Source organism: Pinus tabuliformis, chromosome J (genome assembly GCF_031772625.1).
Source record: "Pinus tabuliformis cultivar Carrire ecotype Pingquan chromosome J, CPIR1, whole genome shotgun sequence".
Taxonomy (NCBI): Eukaryota; Viridiplantae; Streptophyta; class Pinopsida; order Pinales; family Pinaceae; genus Pinus; species Pinus tabuliformis.
In genome coordinates, this window is record NC_142295.1 from 595,297,485 (window position 1) to 595,317,131 (window position 19,647).

The window sequence follows — 19,647 nt, forward strand, 5'->3', positions numbered from 1 at the left end:
ACCTTGAGTAGTCCAGAGTTGATCCTTGATTTGAGTGATTCTCATGAAGAATGATTGCACAGTGTCTCCCTTGTGCATATTAGATTTCTTGAGTTGAATTTTCAAATCCATAATGTGGATCAGATTGTTCACTTCATACATGCCAACAATATTATTGTACATTTCTTTGGAAGTCTTCAAAAATGAAATATAAACAATTAAATGATCTCTTAAAGAATCAATAATGATATTCTTAGCTTTGATCTCACCTTTCTTGTACTTGGACTTGATAGCTTGGGAAACATTTTCTGGTGGTGCTGAAATCTTTCCTTCCACATATTCCAAGGCATCATACTTAGCGAAGTTGACATTAATCCTAGTCTTCCAAGATGCAAAGGTATATGCATTAACTAGCTTTTCATTATCCTTGAAGTATGAGGTAGACATATTTACCAAAACAAAATGACTTTTCAATCAACTACTAGAAGATGGATGCTCTTACTCTATGTCTATTGGGCTTGTATTTACCTCATCTCTGATACTATGTAAATTTTTCTTCAAGAATTGTTCTATGTTGCAACTATTACTTCAATTTTCAACAGCATCCAAATTACAATTTCCACTTCTTCAATAGAGTAATAGTAGATAGAACAATTATACAATGTGCACAATGAAAGACAACCAAGAGGCAAGAGACACAATATTTGGTCAATGACCATGGAAAAACCCCACAAGGGGGGAAACCATTTGCAATTCTTCTTCTATTAGATTTTTTTCAAATGTTCAACATAGAGAGTACATCATCCAAGAGTCAAAGTCAAGCTTTGACTAGCCAATATCCAATATCCAACCAAGTCAATATGCCAAGCAATTTATCCAAAAATAGAAACAAGAGAGAGAGAGAGTCAACAAAATTCAAATCTTGTGCAAATCTATCCAAGTCAACAATAGTCAACACAAGTAATGTGTGCCATAACTAGTCAACAATCAAAGGTCAAAATGTTCCTCCAAGAGCTCGGTCAAAGGTCTTCCAATTCGTCCTCCTTAGCTCATTAACCAGAAGTCAAAACAATGCAAATATGAGCGGTCAAACTTGGTCAATGCAATGATGAAGCCTATGATCAAAGTTTGCAATAGGTCTGCAGTCAAAGTGCCTAGACTTCCTTGATTTTTGTGCCTTCCAATGCAGCCTAGGCAAACATAAAAATCCCAAGAAAAATCATAATCAAAATCAATCAAACAACCCCTAGTCAACGCCTTGCAACAGATCTGAAATTCAACCAAATAGGAAGAAACACTTGTCCTTTGCACGTGAGAGATTCTTTCAATCCTTGAGATGTATGAACCAATCAAATGAGGAGAGAGAATAATGTGGTGTGTTGGTGTGTATCAAATGAGGACTTTGTTGGTTTCTAGTAGCATCAGATGTGCTCTAAGTCTCAAAATTTGTAGGGAGGCTTAAACACATGTATTCTCCAATACCCAGAAGTTGTTTTTGAAAATTCCACCTGGGGACAGTTTTATTAAAATAATTAATTATTTTTAATGGGACCCTAAGTCTAAACTTAGGAAATTAAAATAATTAATGGGTATTAATCTCAACTGTGGGTGTAACTTCTAGAAGAAGACAAGGATCAAGCCAAAATGATCTAAGCCATTGATTAGAAGCTAATCTGGGTTGTTGGTTGTCCAACAGAAAGATATAAGAAGAGGCTTGAGGGGCACTTGGACAACACATAGAGGGGAGATCAAAAGTTTGATTTTCTGAAGCAGAGCAGTGTCGGAGAGATTTTCAATAGTGATATTTCGCAGTGAGGGGCAGGGATAATATCCGAAGGGAAATCTTTCTTGGTCGAAGAATACTCAACAGAGAAGAGAGAGAGACATCCAATAGAGGCAGTGCAGAGCCATGTAGAGATAGTGTAGAAGCCAAGAGGGAATCCGAAAATTTGCTAAAGGAATCAGTTGCAGAAGCCAAAAGCCGAGGTGTGAGACCGAGATGTGCAAACCGAAGTTCCTAGGCAACAAATCGATCAACTAAAGGGGTGACGCTGCGCTGACATAGTGACTACGCAAAGGTAGCCCGGGTAGTTCATTTAGTGGCTGGATCAGCCATGATTTCCAGTGATAGTGTGAGGTAACCTCACTTATCTCTCTGTCAGTGATATTCTCTGTAATCGGATTTCCGAGAAGGCATCTAGAGATTGTATTCAGAAATTACAACTGCATAATAATAAAACCCTCAGATTTGCTGCAACGGTTTTCTCGCATTGGGTTTTTCCCAAGGACATTTGTCCAAAAATAACTATGTAGATGTGTTGTGTATTTCTTTCTTGTTCAGTTTCTTGTTTCTGTATTTTATTTAAATGGTGAAGGTTACAATGTATTCGTTTCAATGTTTACTGTAGAAAGCAGTAAATAATTTGGTTCAGTAATTAAAAAATAGGAGAAATGTAATCAGTGGTTGCAGTAGCAATTTGGGCATCCAAATATTCACATGGTATCAGAGGTCTGAGGTGAAACAAGAGAGCAATGCTGAAAGAGCCCAACACTAAAGGAGAAAGTGTTAAGTTATGGTATGTTTTATGCTTATAACAGTTTACTTCTTTTTCTTATTATATTCCACAGATTAGCAATCACATGTACATAAAGTAAAGTGCAAATAGAACATTAAACGATCGACAGAAAACAAGCCAAGACAAGAGACACAAGATGTGGTGGCTAGCCAGGGACAAACCCCACAATGTGTGGGGAAACCCTTTGATCAAATCTTCTTTTATCTTCAATAATTCAGCAGAGAGAAATAGTACAATAAATCTGATTCATATCAGCAGTAGTAAACCCTAGATCAGCAGCATCAGCATTAACGACTTCTTTATCAAACTAGGGCAGACGATATCTCACAAACTGACTGTCGGATTGAATTCATTCCACCACCAAAAGTTGTGGCTTCCAGAGGAGGTTTAGATGAACCTACAACGTAGTTCAGCTGAGGAGATCTTCTAGGCCACACAGGTCAATCTTTACTTCTGCAGTTGTAGCTTCAGTTTCAACAGTTTCCGGCTTCAAACTAGGGCAGACGATATCTTGCAAACCATTCATCGGATTGACTTCATTCCACCACCAAAAGTTGTGGCTTCCAAAGGAGGTTCAGATGAACCTACAGAGCAATTCAAATGAGGAGATATTCTAGGCCACGCAGGTCAATCTTTGGATCTGCAGTTGCAGCGTCAGGTTCAACAGTTTCCGGCTTCACATGTGTGAGAGAGAGACCCATTTCTGCGCAGTAGAAAAGAGACTCATTTCTGCGCAGTAGAGAGAGAGAGATGTGATGAGAAGAGTGAATGCAAATGAGGAAAAGTCCTCTTATATTTATACACAACGTTGGTGTTTGAATAGATGCGACTGTTGGGCTTCTGAGCCTACATGAATTGTAGGTCGGCTTGATAATAATTCCATAATCAAAATAAATTCATATCTCCATGAATACTTATCGGAATCGGATGATCTTTATATCAATCCTACACCTCTCGACGAGAGGAACCTAATAAAAATATTATCAACCATGAATAAGATGACCCATATGAAGTTTTTCCCTAGTTAACAGAAAGGGAGTTCAAAATTCTTGTAGAGGCAGCAATTCGAATCCCTAGAGGGATTGCGCAGTTCAAGTCAGGAGGGCTAGATTTTTGCGGTAAATCTCTCTCTGAGTGAGTCGACAAAGAGGTAGGATTTCCAGATCGAAATCTATCAGCAGCAGAGGGAGAAACGTAGCAGAAGCTTCAGTGAAGAAGGGGTTTCTAGTGGGACACAGTTTTCTGCAAGTATTTGTTAGGCATAAAGACGTCAGAAGGAAGAAGAGAGACACTTGAGGGAATTTCTTCCTCAGAGAATTCCTAGCTAGGGAATTCGAGTTCTCATTTGATGAGCAACAGAAGGAGAGAGGAGGTCATTCAACTTTTTTCGATTGGTAGAGATGGCAGCCAGTGGATTGAAAGATCAGGATCAGTTGGATGGTGCACCCAACTATATGATCTGGAAGGCAAGGATGTCATGTCTTCTGGATGAGAATTTTCTCAAAGTCTACATTGACAACGTGGTAGCTGAGCTCGCAGATCTAGATCCGCTCAAGAAGTACAAGGGAGAAATGGTGAATACCAAAAGAATGATCCTCGATAGAGTAAAGGATCATATACTCTATCACATCACCAGCAGAGACACTACTAAGGAGATGTGGGATACTTTGTTGATGCTATATTAGGGATCTTCTTAGCAGCAGAGCATGTACTTGGAGCAGAAAATGAGATCTATGCAAATGCAGAAGGGGGAACGCATTGATCCATTCCTCAATAAGCTTTAGGAGACTCGAGATGAGCTGGAAACTGTGGGGTCAACACCTCAAGGTTCTGAGATGGTAAGACTGGCCCTAAATTCAATATCTGAGTGGCAAGTCTTTGTCCAGAGCATCCTGGGTAGAGCAACTTTGCCAAACTGGGATGAAATGTGGGCAACTCTCAAGCAAGAGTAGCTAAGGAGAGACTTGGTCAAGTGTAAACTGGACGAAAGCAGCAGCAGTGGGTGGAAGCCCAAGGAGGAGGAAGAGAATGCAGCCCTCACATCCAAGGGGCAACAAGAGTAACAAACGAAGAAGAAAGATGTTTCGAAGATCAAATGCTTAAGCTGTGGTGAATTTTTTCACTACGCAACACAGTGTCCTCTCAGGAAGAAGGACAAATATGAGAAGCGATCTGAAGGTTGCAGCCACGAAGATCGAGGAGGAGTTCGCCATGACAGCCCAAGCATCTCGAGGAGGGAGGTGGGGTGATTTAGAGCTGTAGTTCGAAAGGATTGCAGATGGGTAGGATCCTTGAGGAGCCCACCTCTTGGATCAATTCCTTGCTACGGGAGCCTATATCATTAATAGCAGGATGGATCAGTGTTAGTTGGTGCAGAGGAGTGTCGAAGTGATAGTAGCAGTGACTAGTAGCACCAGAGACTGAGCAACGCAGAGCAGAGTTGGCAGCAGTGCAAATGGCACATAGTAGAGGTTAGCAGCAGCGCAAAGGCTCCAGAGGGTCAACGTAGAGACTAGCAAGTTAGAACTCCAGTAATGAGATGCACAATACTGAACACCAGTTAAGCAATTTGGGATGCTTTTATGTTACTGATGCAGTAGCAACAACAGTTGGAGAAGGTGGCAATGCAGAGTTGGCAATGGCAGGGCCAACAACAACACATGCAAAATTAAGAGGGATTTGTAGTATGGATGCAGTGTTGACAGTGGCATGGGCAACAACAGTACAGATGCAACCTTTGCGTAGGAGTTGGTGGACAGGATGTCAAACATCAACAACACAGAAGGAGATGTTACAGAACAAAGTGATACTTCAACAAGGTGCATTGCTAGAGCACATTCCTTGCTAAGAGGGAATGTTGATTTTTGGTAGCATTGAATGTGCTCTAAGTCTCAAAATTTGCAGGGAGGCTTAGACACATGCATTCTCCAATACCCATAAATTGTTTTTGGAAATTCCACCTAGATATAGTTTTATTAAAATAATTAATTATTTTTAATGCGATGCTAAGTCTAAACTTAGGAAATTAAAATAATTAATGGATATTAATCTAAACTGTGGGTGTAACTTCTAGAAGAAGACAAGGATCAAGCCAACATGATCTAAGCCATTGATTAGAAGTTAATATGGGTCGTTGGTTGTCCAACAAAAAGAGATAAGAAGAGGCTTGAGGGGCACTTGGAGAACACACAGAGGGGAGATTAGAAGTTCGATTTTATGAAGTAGAGCAGCTGCCAGAAATATTTTCGATAGTGATCTTTTGCAGTGAGGGGCAGGGATAGTATCCAAAGGGAAATATTCCTTGGCCGGAGAATACTCAATAGAGAAGAGAGAGAGACATCCAGCAGAGGCAGTGCAAAGTTAGAGAGGTTGACACAAAGCCACAAAGAAGCCAAGAGAGAATTCGAAAATTTGTTGAAAGAATCAATTGCAGAAGCCAAAAGCTGAGGTGTGAGGCCAGGAGGTGCAAATCGAAGTTCCTGGGAAGCAAATCGATTAGCTGAAGGAGTGACACTATCCCAAAAGGGTGTGATGTTGGGCTGACGCAATGACATCACAGAGGCAACCAGGGGCAGTGCATTCAGTGGTTGGATCAACCAGGATTTCCAGTGATATTGTGAGGTTACCTCACTTATCTCTCTGCCAGTGATATTCTCGGTAACTGGATTGTCAGGAAGGCATCCAGAGATTGTATTAAAAAATTACTACTGCATAATAATGAAAACCTTAGAGTTGCTACATCGATTTTCCTGCATTGGGTTTTTTCGGGGACATTTTCCAAAAATAATTGTGTAGATGTGTTGTGTATTTATTTCTTGTTCAGTTTCTTGTTTCCGTATTTTATTTAAATGGTGAAGGCTACAGTGTATTCATTTCAGTGTTTATTGTAGAAAATATAAATAATTAGTTCAATAATTAACAAATAGGAGAAACGTAATCAATTGTTGCAGTAGGAATTTGGGCATCCAAATTTCCATAGATTGACTTGTACTTATATGCATTGGAGGAGGGCTTATTTGGCTTTTAGGCTGACCTGAAAAAATGTGCTACTATGCGTTTTCCATCAAAAACATAAATTTTCTTATCCAAATCTAGTGCTTCAAAAGTCAATTTTGGTCCTCTTGGAAAGATGAATTGAATGCATAGGTTGGAATTTATCACTGAGCTGCCAAATTAACATGGGAGTCCTATTCGGTGGGGTTGCAACACCAAGTTTGGTGACTTCCAACATCTTGTTCATATCACTTTTGATGATGAATATGTGAAATGTTCATCGTAGGGGAGACAAAGAGTCAATGATATTGTCAACAAACTAGGTATAGGCTTTGGATCGCAAGTGTGATGAACACTATGTAATCTAAACTCATCAAATGTACAACAAAAATATGTAGTCATTGATATTACAACAAAATAAATGCGACAAATATTCCCTTTCCTGTGTCAAATGTGTAATAGTGTATCATCACAAGATTATCTAAACATTGTCAGCAAGAATGTCATATGTACTTGTGATAGTACATTTGTTAACCATGAAGTGACCTAGTATTTTCTTCATGCTTATTATTATTCAAACATATATTATTCAAATATTGTATAGAGATTATATATAATTGCAACACTCAATAAATGATAAGGATAAACCTGTCAAAATTTACTCCTAGTTCTATTTGAAGAGTTTGATGATGTATTTCTATAAAAGGTCATATATTTTAGTTAATTTGTGAAGAAAATTTTCAATTCATATTCCATTGGTATCCGAATTATATTCTATATAGATACATATCCAAGTTGTATTAATATTGATTTGGATTGAAGTGGAAGAAAAAGGTTCGACTTGGTAACATGATAAACCAAACGTGCCACTAACAAAGAAGGAAATCCCTATTAAGCACATTCAATTGGGTGATGTCAATGCAATAAAACACAAAAATGGTACAACTCTAACCATCCCCAATGAAGTTCCAAATGCGTTGTCATTAAAAGCATAAGATGTCTTTGATTAAAGGACCAATCCTACCATTGCTTACATTGCAAAGGAATAAACTATCTATTGTATTTTAAAGTGTTGGTCAACTTAATATATTCAATACTAAAGATTTTTAAAATTCAATGTTATTTTGCATGAATTTTTAAATAACTTCTAGAATTATGGAAGTATTGCTAAATTAAATAGGTCAATAAATCTCCAAGATGAAAATAGGGTGAAGGAATCTCAAATATCATATACTATAGAAATTATTTCTAGTTATTTTTTTGCCACATCGCAAAATTGTTTCCATTTACAATGTAAAACTTGCACAAGTCAACCTAAACACCCCTAAAACATACTTTTTAGTGTTAGACCCTTGTAGTTTCAAGCACTTTATTATGTTGTGAATGACATAGCCATCTTATTTCTTTCCATATAGTGGAAATATTTTGTGTGGATATTTTTTGAATGTTTATGTTCTTTTACTAAATAGATAGAGAAGTTAACATGATCGAACATAGACATTTTAAAAAAAAAAAAATTGTATATGTATTATTTTTTATTATGGATAGATTATTACATTACACATTAAAATTAATTATTTAATCTTTGATAAAATTTATTATTTATTTTAGTGTAAGAGATAATTTAATAATGTTAATTAGTTGCAAATTATTTACTATTACAAGAACTTTTAATTAGAATGTTAATTAATTTATGCCATGCATTTATAATTGCACATTGGAAGGGAAACTTAGATTGGGTCTTTAGAATACACAATATACATAATTATAATTATGTAAAATGCAATTCAACGAAAATACAACATCCAATGAAATTTCAAATGTAATTTCACCTTTATTCCTTTAATTGCTAATTAATTAGGACAGATCTAAACATTCTACTTTTTGGCCATTTTAAAATGACCATCATCAGAATCCAACCATATAATAGTTAGTGAAATTGTGATTTCTATTATTTAAATTACATTTTTAAATGTATAAATGGATTTAACACCTTCAAAAACCTTTATTGCATCTACATTATACAAACTCAATGGTTGATATTTGCATTTTCAACAATTATAAAATTTTGGCCAAATTTGTGATAAAACTATTAAAAAAATGTACTAAAAAATGTTCAAAAATTAGAATGTTTAGACTACTTCCATTAATTTTCAATTAATTATGTTGTAGTTTTGTGTAGCATTTTCTAATTTATATACTAATGTAATTCAGTCAATTGATGTATAGATAGAAGTTATGTGATTTTGCAATTGTGTGAATTAGTATTTGCACATTTTCAAAATTCCATTGAAATGAATAAAACATGACAAACTAATTACTACTATTAATATTTTAAAAATGATTTGTAAAAATTGATTAAATGAAATATTTCGTGAAAGTTGATAATTAATATATTCGAATTTTAAATAATTTTTTTCCATGAAGTGCAATAAAGAGTCTCAGACAAAGACTTTATTACCATTTTTTAATCATCAAAAACAATGAAATGAAAAAATAAGGAATTCAATGTTGTTAGAAAGGTAAAAATGGCCATTTTCAAGGCAACATGAAAATACACTTTTCATGATCACCTAAATTTCCAATTTGACAACTAATAATAAGCATAAACATTGATTAAGCATACAATCAATCTTCATAATCAACTAAATTTACTATACGATAGATAATAAATAGATATAAACATTGATTAAACATACAATGAACCTTAGGGTTGTATAGAGGTGAAATAAAATTGGTTCATAATGATAGAAATATATACAAAACATAGTGATTATAGGGTTTGATTCCCTTGAAAACCAGAATAGACAAGCCAAAACATAATTTGACAAATATTTCATTTTGCTAGCTAGAATTTCACTTTAAGAGATATTTGACCACTATATGAGTGTAATAGAGATGGAACTTCACCTCAATGCCAACTAGCCACCTTTGCAACTTGACACTTTTATCTGAGTGGATCACTATACTATACATGTCTACCTCCTCTATCACTCCTAGTCTAGTGGCGGGTGATTTTATTTACCACCCCTTTATTAGGTGAAATTTAAATGAATGTGCAAAAGATAAACTCTGGTTATCTAGACCTTATGGGTGATCCATTTCTCATTGTATGTCCTATACATAGGTTCAAAAATGGATGATGTAATAGACAACTTTTAATGGATTAACAAAGTAGACAGTTAGAACAATAGCAAAACACACCAAATTTTCTATTCTTTTATGCACAAACAATTTCAAATCTACACTGGACAAGGTGCAAGATATTTGGAGAAGCTATGCCAAACAACTTGGTAGACTTCTCAAGATGCCAAAATAAAAATAAATCAAACTCAACAGCTTGACAAATAGAGCACATTTTGGCTTGTCCTAATGATTTTATCACAACCCACCTCTAACAACAACCCCCTAATAAATGTGAGACTATACCAAAAAAAATTGGTGTTTTTGAATTCTTCATGGATTAATCAAAAGTGATATAATTCAATTTTTGCATATGGGTAATGCAAATCCATCTTTTCCCTCGAGCAATTTATACATATTGGAATCAACAAAGGCATTTTTTGGGACTTAATCCAAAATCCATCTCTCCATAAATACTAGTATCATAGAAAATACACTATATATTAGACATATAACCATGATAATTTTATCTTTGATACCTAACCCACCATCTGTTTTCCATGGCTCCCTTATAATTTTTGTAATGTTCAAATTAATTTAATTCAGTTGTTTCCTAGCTTTCATTGTTTACAAAAATTTTAATGGATAAATGAAAAATGAACTAGGAGTAGAAGCTAGCAACTATACAAACTATATCATATATATAACTTAATGGGAATAAAATGACAGGTTCGCAACTTCTTGACTCAACTTGAGTTGGATATGTCTCACATTTATAGGTAACAACAAAATAATGATAGTCAAAATAATAAATAGTACTAGATTTCTAGGACTCTTCCATCTCTATCCCATGGTCGTTTGGAAAATGCCTTGCCAGCCATGCTTCTTTTCTTGTTTACACTCCCATCTGCACATTTGTACTCAGGAAAGAAATCCAAGAACCTCTTGCTTCCTAGTGTGAATGCCCCATTGAACAAAAAGTCTAATATCAATTCCTGCAACAAAACAAATTATATGTTTCACTTTCAAAAAGAAACAAACACCTTGCAAACTGTGAAGACAAGGAATTCAATGCATGATGCCTTTTTCTAATGCAATACCATGACACCTCGATTGCAAACTATTTTCAAACAAGAAGTCATATACATATGTTAATAGTACTTTTTCATTGTGTCATCATCAAAAAAACAAATATGGTTACACAAAATAAAATGAGGTGCATTCTACACTTCAAGGTGGGGGTGATCCATCAACTCTTTGTGTGTGTCTTTATGTGTAACAATACATTGAATATAACGAATGCATTGGATACATAGAATATGGATTCTAACATGGGCCCATATACACTCTCATCTAATGTGTGCTTGGAGGTTGTGAAGCTTGAGGATGCTTATATCCACTCCAAAATTCGTATATATGATCGATGTACAAAATATTGGAACTTGTTATGTGCAACCGCGTGCTTGAAAACCTTAAGGCACCTCTCATACCTAAGGTTCCTCTCAAAATTGAGGTTAGATGAGTCTATGCTATTGTGTATACTAGTAGTAACAAGTGACTCCAAAAAGATGAAAAATATCATAAATGTATATTCTCATTGACTTATTCCTCAAACCCCTATATTACAAGGTAGTCTATCAATACCAAGCATTTGTATATTTTTATAAGACAAAAGGTTACTAACGAAGTATCCAAGTTCAATCATGCTTGTAAGAAGATAACCAACTCAAAGAAATGTTGACTCCATTCTCAAGAATTCACACATTTAATTTAATCTTGCCTTAGGTAATATGTTTTAATTCTAAATTCTACTTTTACTATTTAAAGCATAGGCTTCATTGATCAAATTCTTGTTCTTCATAAGGAAGATGGGTCATTGGAAGAGGACAACTCCAAGATCATAGAAGTGTTTAGGTCACAAAATCAACGCATTTTTCTCTATATCTAATTTTTATTATAGTGTTGGAGGCTAGGAGTGTGTGCTACCAATTGATCCCTAAGAAGGTCAATTTGGCAAATAGAGAGTTAGTCAGATATTGTGCTCTCTAAATAGGAACTATTTGGAATTTTTACCGATATGAAGAATGGCAAGTCACTTGGCACTAATGAACTTCCTTGTGAATATTTGAAATCAATGTAGGATATTGTTAGTTGGGACCTTTGTTGGAAGGCTCATGATTATTGGAAAATGTAACTAGGTTCAGTATTCATAATTGTACTTGAAGACAAAATGTAATATATTTATCAAGAGGAATTTTATTATTATTAACATTGACTATTAAAGCATGGGTTCCATGCTTGGGTCATTTGTATTAGTTCAAGCCTCCATTGTCAGCTTTAGGTTATTTATCGAAGTCATTTATTGCTTGACTCCTCCATCAAGTCATCCCCTTCAACAAAGTAATCTACTCGGCCTCTTCAAAGTCCTCAAGAAAGTCTTTCATAAAAGTCTTCAAGTAGGCCTCAAAAGAAATATTGTTAAAAGAACAAATGTCGGCTCAATTAAAGGGGAGATATCTTCATAATACATGTCAACTCATTTAGGACGGACGAAACACTATATATACCAACCTGTGAACTTCACATTTCACCAATTCAGAGCTCACAATCTCACAAAAATTTCGGTGATCACAAAGAGGAAGTTTTGGTCTATCTCAAAGACAATTTCGGTGCTAATTACAGTAAGAAGTTTGGGTCTCAGTGAGACATACCCTTGGTGTTGTCACAGTTAAGGAAATGCGGATTGTTCGGTCTACCATAGTGCGGTGCCAATGTTGTCTTGGTGTAAGTACAGTGTGGTGGGCTCGGTGCCACCACAAAATTGAAGTACTATCGTTGCTATGACCTCAGATATGTTGTAGTGAAAGAAAGAAGGGTGACTTGATGGAGGTAGTCTCGAGTCTAGATTGTAAGGGTCTTGATTGCCTCATCTTTGAATCTACTAAAGGAAGAATTTGTGACTCGATTTTCCCCTCGAGGGGGGTTTTGCCCTAGCAGCGTGCCTATATCTTGTCTTCTCTTCTTTTTTGTTTGGCATTAATCTTGATGATAAGGAAATCTAATACTAAAAATGAAAACATCAGAAGTTAATGTCATAATAAGGGAAATCATTTTAACTACCAACCCCTAGGATTTCCCAACATGGTATCAAAGCTATGGTCAAAGGTTAAAGGCAGTTTGAAGAACACTCATCCATCATTGAAGCAGTCTCAATGAGTCAGTTTCAGTGCTCTAACAAAGGGGATCAAGCTCGGATATGACAGGAGTAAGTCTCGATATCATTACAAGAAATGCGAATAATCTCTAATTGAAGTTCTGATATCACTACACAGATTTCGGTGCAAATATAATGTGAAGGCTTTCTTAAGACAATTTCAGTGATAGCTTAGTGAATAGTTCAGATTATAGAGAAGATGCTTCAAAGTTCGGATTACAGAGAAGATACTTCAGAGTTTGGATTACAGTGAGAGGCTCAGTGTAATCTCAGAGAGGATGCTTTAGGAGCTTGGATTAGAAACAATAGGAGGATATCGGTACTACCATAGGCAGAAGAAGAAGGGTCTCAGTGCTAACTCAGTCACCATGTCAACACAGTCTCGGTGCTACCTTTGTTCGACACTATTACAGTGACCTCAATTCATTAATATCACATGACCACGTGACCTCAACTCAGTGATATTTCAATGATGCTAGTGCAGTAAATAAGACTCAGTTCTATCACAGTGGTATAAGTTTCGGTACTATGAATACATTTCATCATTATTACAGTGGTGCCTATCACAGAGAATAAGTCTTGGTAAAACTACAATGATGCCTATCATAAGAAGTATCACTACAATGGTACTTGTCATGGTCATAAGGAGAATTCAGGCTCAAGTAATATATGGTCGAAGTACTATAAGAGCTAAGGCATTTCTATGGTTATTGATATATGTAAGATCAAAACAATGAAGTAGAATATACTACTGCCTGTAGAGATATATCAAGGATCTGAGATGATAATACTAGCACAAGGAACCAACTTGAAGGAAGCACTCTTTGAGGATCTGAGTACAAAGAACCAAGTAAGTATTGTTACTACAACAAATCCAATAAGTTATCAAATCAGAGGTATGTAATCACAAGGTACGTATGTACATAAGATTTTAGTTTTTCAATGATCCTTGTTTATGGCTAGTCTAGGGTGAAGTTTGCAACATGCATCCTTATCTTCTAGAATGTCAAGTAGAAGTCCTTGATTGAAAGAAGGAATAACCTTTATAGGATTCCATCCTCCATGGTTATGTAGGAGATCTAACTTAAGAAATTAAATCATATTCATGCTATCACATGTTTTGCTTGAAAGTATGTATTACAGGTATAAAAGACAATGGCTTACACTTCAAGGAATTCCTACAAGGTTTGTCAAGAAACATCTCCAGTTATGTATTATACCATACATCTTATAAAAGAACTCATGTTGGCTCACCTAATGGAGACACACCTATTCAGATTCAACGGTCGGCATATTTATATGGGACAACCACTATATATATGCATGTAGGGTATTTGCATTTCCACAGTCAATCAATTCAGATTACCTATGAAATTTGAGTTTCAAATTGCAGAAGGAACTCAAATAGGTGATGAAGGAACAACGAGGATTTGTTTAGGGCTAATCACAAAAACAACTTTTCAGATATCTGAGAGAAAGTCTTGGTGCTACAACAAAGGAACACAGTTTAAACAAGGGTATATCAACTACAGTTTAGTGGTATGAAGAAGTCACAGTTCGGTGCTATAATGGAGACCAAAGTTTGGTGGTATGAAAAAGCTACAATTCAGTAATATATCACAGTGATTCGGTGCTATCTCAGTCTCACAGATTCGGTGCTATCTTAGCTTCGGTGCTACTACATTTTGGTGACATTACAATGATATGTTTCAGTGCCATCTCAGTGTGGCTACAGTTTGTTGTTATGCTCAGATAGGAGATGATATCAGTTTGTTTTTAATGCTATCATCGTAACTATGTCTCGGAGCTAAGAAGTTCAAAGAGGAAGAGGAGTCAAGAAGAAGAATAGAGCAGAAGACAGTCAGAAGAACTAGTGTCTTGGTCTTGGAGTGGCTAATAGGTTAAGGGTCTTGGTCTTGGTATTTGTCAATTGGAATCCCTATAAGAAGAATTTGTGCAGGTTTTCCTCTCAAGGAGTGAGAGGTTTTGGCCCTGGCTCAAAGCCTACATTTTGTGTCATGTCTCTATTTATGTTCAAGCATTGGTAGTTGTTTGATGAAGAAGAACACTAATAACTTAAGTAAAAGTAGAGCACTAATTGTAGAGAAATCACCTAATTCATGATGCCCTAGATTTCTTAACATGGTATCAGAGCTAAGGTGAATAAGTCAAGAAAAGGGCATCTAATCAAAGAGACACTCAAGGATCGAGTTTCAAGAAAGGCATCAAAGCAAGTTGAAGGATATCAAAGTGAAGTCGAGATCTACATCGAAGTATCAAACCCTAGATCGAAGAAGAAGTCTACACCAACAAAAGTTTTGGATCCTCTAAGTCATCATTAAAAGACCACAAAGACCCTCATCAAGTTGAAGAGATCTACAATGCAAGGTAGCCCAAAGTATAGACATCCAAGAGAAGCATTTCTAGGACTAAGATCACATCATCTTGGAGAAAGTCGAAACCCTAGAAGCATTTCTGATCTGCACTCATTCACCACCAAAGAAGTCGAAGTATCTTGAAGGCTAGTTATCCAAAGAAGGCTAAAGGCATTGTCATCATCTTCAAAAGGTTCCAAGGTAGTCTCCTCCTCATTGAAGCAAGGACCTCCTTATCCTTAAAGAATATCATCCGAGGAGCATCAAGACATCTTCATCAATCATCATCAACAAAGGGATCAAGTTGAAGATTTTATCTTCACTTGACAAGTAAGTATCTTTTATTCTATAATCTAAATATGATAAAATGACTTCGTTTTGCAAGGAGATCTATAAGTTGGTTGGGTCATCAAACTTCCTTGCATGGAAAAGGAGGATAGAAATAGTCCTCGAAGAAAATGAAGTCATTAGAAAAGTCTCCAAACCATCTGAAGGTAAAGTACTATCTGAATACATGGAAAAGGATCTAAGGGCTCAAGAGATTCTTATGGAATCCATCAAGGATTCCCTCATAGCAGGATTGGAGACATCAAAAGAGATATATGATAAGCTGGTAGAACTATTCTCTGAAGATGTGATAAAGAAGGTCATATCACTTAGATCTGATCTACACAAATTGAAGGTATCAAAGGATAAAGGGTTATCCTCATAAGATCTCAATTGCAAGATCTGGGAGAGATGATTTCGGATAAGGAAATGATCTCTTTTGTTCTAAATGCATTAATTGATGAACAAGGTAACAATTTCCTATGAAGATAGGAAAGTTGTTTCATTCAACAGCTTGTGGTTTCTATGCAAGTAGAAGAAGATAGGTTGAGGGAAAAAGTGCTCAAACAATTGACGGAAAAGAAAGAAGAACATAGCTAAGATTCAATGCTATGAGAATTACAGGACAAATTTTCCTAAGTTGAAGGGAAATATCAAGAAAGATAGAGAAGAAGCCCATTTCACCGAAGAAATGGAGGAAGCTGAAAATAAGGAAGTCCAGGAAAGAGGAAAAGCATTAGGAGCAAGAGCTTGTGACATCACCATAAGGAAACATGAAGGACAATTGGAAAAAAATATATGGCAGTCAAATATGAACAATATAGCTCTTGAGAACCTCATTGGAAACTTAAGGAAAGGAAGAAGTCATCCAAGACAAGGCTCATCATACATCAAAAGGTAACATCTGCTGGATAGGGATATGCAAGATCCTCAAGATTCTCTGATGGAATATTCATCGGAAGGTTCACCAATCTAGAGAGGAAGCAAGTGTTTCATCAGGAACTCCAACTTGTGGAATTCATGGGATGATGGTATGATGACATAAGAGATGAAGCAGATCAAGGGGTTGAAGCTCTTTTCAATCAAGGAAGTTGTTGAAAGAAGCCTATATGACCTAAAGCTAAATGAGGTTTGTATGTTTGTATTGGATATTACAAAGTCATGTTGTATGGTTGCAGGTAACATGGATCACTGCTCTATCTAGATAAGCATGATCAAAGGAAAGGAATCTCCTCCTATGAAAGGATGACGGAAGGCGTGGGTCACACTAGATGAAATCAACATAATATGTCCTCATATGAAAATGACGTGGTTGACAATGATTAGAGGAACTCTGATTGGAAGAACTGGGAATGAAATATGTGAAGAAAGGAAGGAAGAGATCGTGGACTATGCAACCATGGAAAAGGCAATCAAAATCCGAGGACTAGAATATTTGACTAGGAAATCTCCTGGAAATATATGAAGACTTTGATGGAAGTATGAAAAAGATGGAGACCCTTGACAATGGATATCTATGGGAGCTATGTCAACATGTATGCAGGATGCTGATGCTATTGGAAGATGTCGTGATGAAAGACCATCACAAAGGTAATTTTGATTTAAGTGTTCATTTCTTATTTTTGAACAAATATCTAGATGGGCATATGCCAGACTGCCAAAGGGAGAATTGTGGATGTCTTCCTAGAGGACCATGTAGAAGGATGTAAGATCCTTTCGAAGAAGATAGTATGAAGAAGGAAACATGACATGAAGTAAGGTCAGATGTAGACTAATGAATCACTTTTTGATGAAAGGAATGATGACATGACTGACTCCTGAATGAAAGTGGTGGATGGTTTGTGCCCTATGAAGAAGTCCCAAAATACGAAGACTTCGTGACAAAGAAATTCATGACATCGAAGGAAGGAGCTCTTCAAGTAGTTGGTTGTCCTTTCATCTCCACCTGAGGAGCTACTATAGGTCCCTATTTAAGAGGAAGCCTAGAAGCAAGTTTCTTACTTGGAAGAAACTTGGAAATTCCTAAGCTAAGAGGGAGCTTAGGTACATTCCTTCTGTAGGAATGAGTACATTCCTTTATTGGAATAGATATGTCCTCCCTAATTGAGAGGGAGAGATAGACACATCATTTTGGTCTTCACTTGGGAAGACAGAATGGAGGATTGGGTAATCATTTGGCATCTAATGCTCTTTGAGGATGAGATAGGGCATCCAAGATAAGAGTAGTCGTAGAGGACCAATATTCTTTGAGGACTGGGAATCCAAGATAAGAATAGTCCTGATGGAACACACCCTGAGAACCCGGGTGGGGTATGTTCCAGGAGAGACAATGATAAGGGTGTCTATAAATCATTGGTCTCGCCAGCATTGAGCTCAAATCTCGTGGAGAGATAGAGCTGTTAGTTAAGGCCTTGTTATTTGACAACGCTGGTTGATATGATGCTATATAGATGGGTTACCAATCTGATTCTTCTTATGAGAATTTCTTCAGATTGAGAATGACCAAGTACCATTATGAATACCTCCCTAGTTAAGAGGGAGTGTCGAAAAGTGTAACTAGGTTCGGTCTTCATAATGGCATGTAATTGTGATTTTTGTAAAGAAGAAAAATAAAATTATTATTGTAATGTTTGCTTCATGGGTTTCATGAGCAATAGATTTTATTTGGCTCCCATTGCGAGCCTTTAGGATTTTTCAAAAGAAGACAATTTCATGTATGAAGAACCCTTCTTGGGCATACTGCAAATGTATATAAGTCTATAGGATTGTCAAATAGCCCTCCAAGACATGCACTAGTTACTCCTCTTCAAGTTGGCCTCAAGACAAAGAAAAATAACTCATGTTGGCTCACCTATTGGAGACACACCTATTCGGATTCACAAGTCGGCTTATTTATATGAGACAACCACTATATATATGTGTGTAGGGTATTCACATTTCCACAGTCAAGCAGCTCGGATTACCTCTGAAATTTGGGTGTGGAATTGCAGAAGGAACTCAGATAGGTGATGAAGGAACAACGAGGGTTTGTTTAGGGCTAATCATAGAAACAAATGTTTGGATTTTTGAGAGAAAGTCTCAGTGCTACAAAAGAGGAACACAATTCAAACAATAAGGGTATGTTTGGATTTTTGAGAGAAAGTCTCAGTGCTACAAAAGAGGAACACAATTCAAACAATAAGGGTATATCAACTACAGTTCGGTGCTATGAAGAAGTCACAGTTCGGTGCTATGAAGAAGTCACAGTTCGGTGCTATAATGGAGACCACAGTTCGGTGGTATGAAGAAGCTACAATTCAATGATATATCACAGTGATTCAGTGCTATCTCAATCTCACAGATTCAGTGCTATCTCAATCTCACAGATTCAGTGCTACTACATTTTGGTGACATTACAGCGATATGTTTCGGTGCCATCTCAAGTGTGGCTACAGTTCGTTGCTATGCTCAGATAGGAGATGATCTCAATTCATTTTTAATGTTATCATTGTAACTATGTCTTGGAGCTAAGAAGGTTAAAAAGGAAGAGGAGTCAAGAAGAAGAAAAGAGCAGAAGACAATCAAGATAACCAGTGTCTTGATCTTGGAGTGGCTAATAGGTCAAGGGTCTTGGTCTTGGTATTTGTCAATTGGAATCCCTATAAGAAGAATTTGTGCGGGTTTTCCTCTTAAGGAGTGAGAGGTTTTGGCCCTGGCTCATAGCCTACATTCTGTGTCTCTTGTCTATTTATGTTCATGCATTGGTAGATGTTTGATGAAGAAGAACATTAATAACTTAAGTAAACGAAGATTACTAATTGAAGAGAAATCACCTAATTCATGATGCCCTAGATTTCTCAACATGGTATCAGAGCTAAGGCGACTAAGTCAAGAAAAAGGGCATGTAATCAAAGAGACACTCACGTATTGAGTTTCAAGAAAGGCATCAAAGAAAGTTGAAGGATATCAAAGTGAAGTCGAGATCTACATCGAAGTAACAAACCCTAGATCGAAGAATAAATCTACACCAACAAAAGTTTTGGATCCTCTAAGTCATCATTAAAAGCCCACAAAGACCCTC

The 19,647-nt window shown here is 36.4% G+C and overlaps 1 protein-coding gene across 4 annotated transcripts in view; it reads right to left on the minus strand.

The window, feature by feature from the left end:
- Window positions 1-10,339: 10,339 nt before the first annotated feature.
- The window catches only part of HY2 (phytochromobilin:ferredoxin oxidoreductase, chloroplast / phytochromobilin synthase (HY2)), a 317,522-nt gene continuing 308,214 nt past the window's right edge, over window positions 10,340-19,647 (minus strand). For 3 of the 4 annotated variants that reach the window (XM_089378184.1, XM_089378185.1, XM_089378183.1), the window contains one exon: window positions 10,340-10,666. In XM_089378184.1, coding sequence (XP_089234310.1) covers window positions 10,490-10,666 — 177 coding nt within the window. In that variant the 3' untranslated portion in view covers window positions 10,340-10,489. The remainder of the gene's footprint in view (window positions 10,667-19,647) is intronic. The other variant, XM_089378186.1, reaches the window with a different exon arrangement.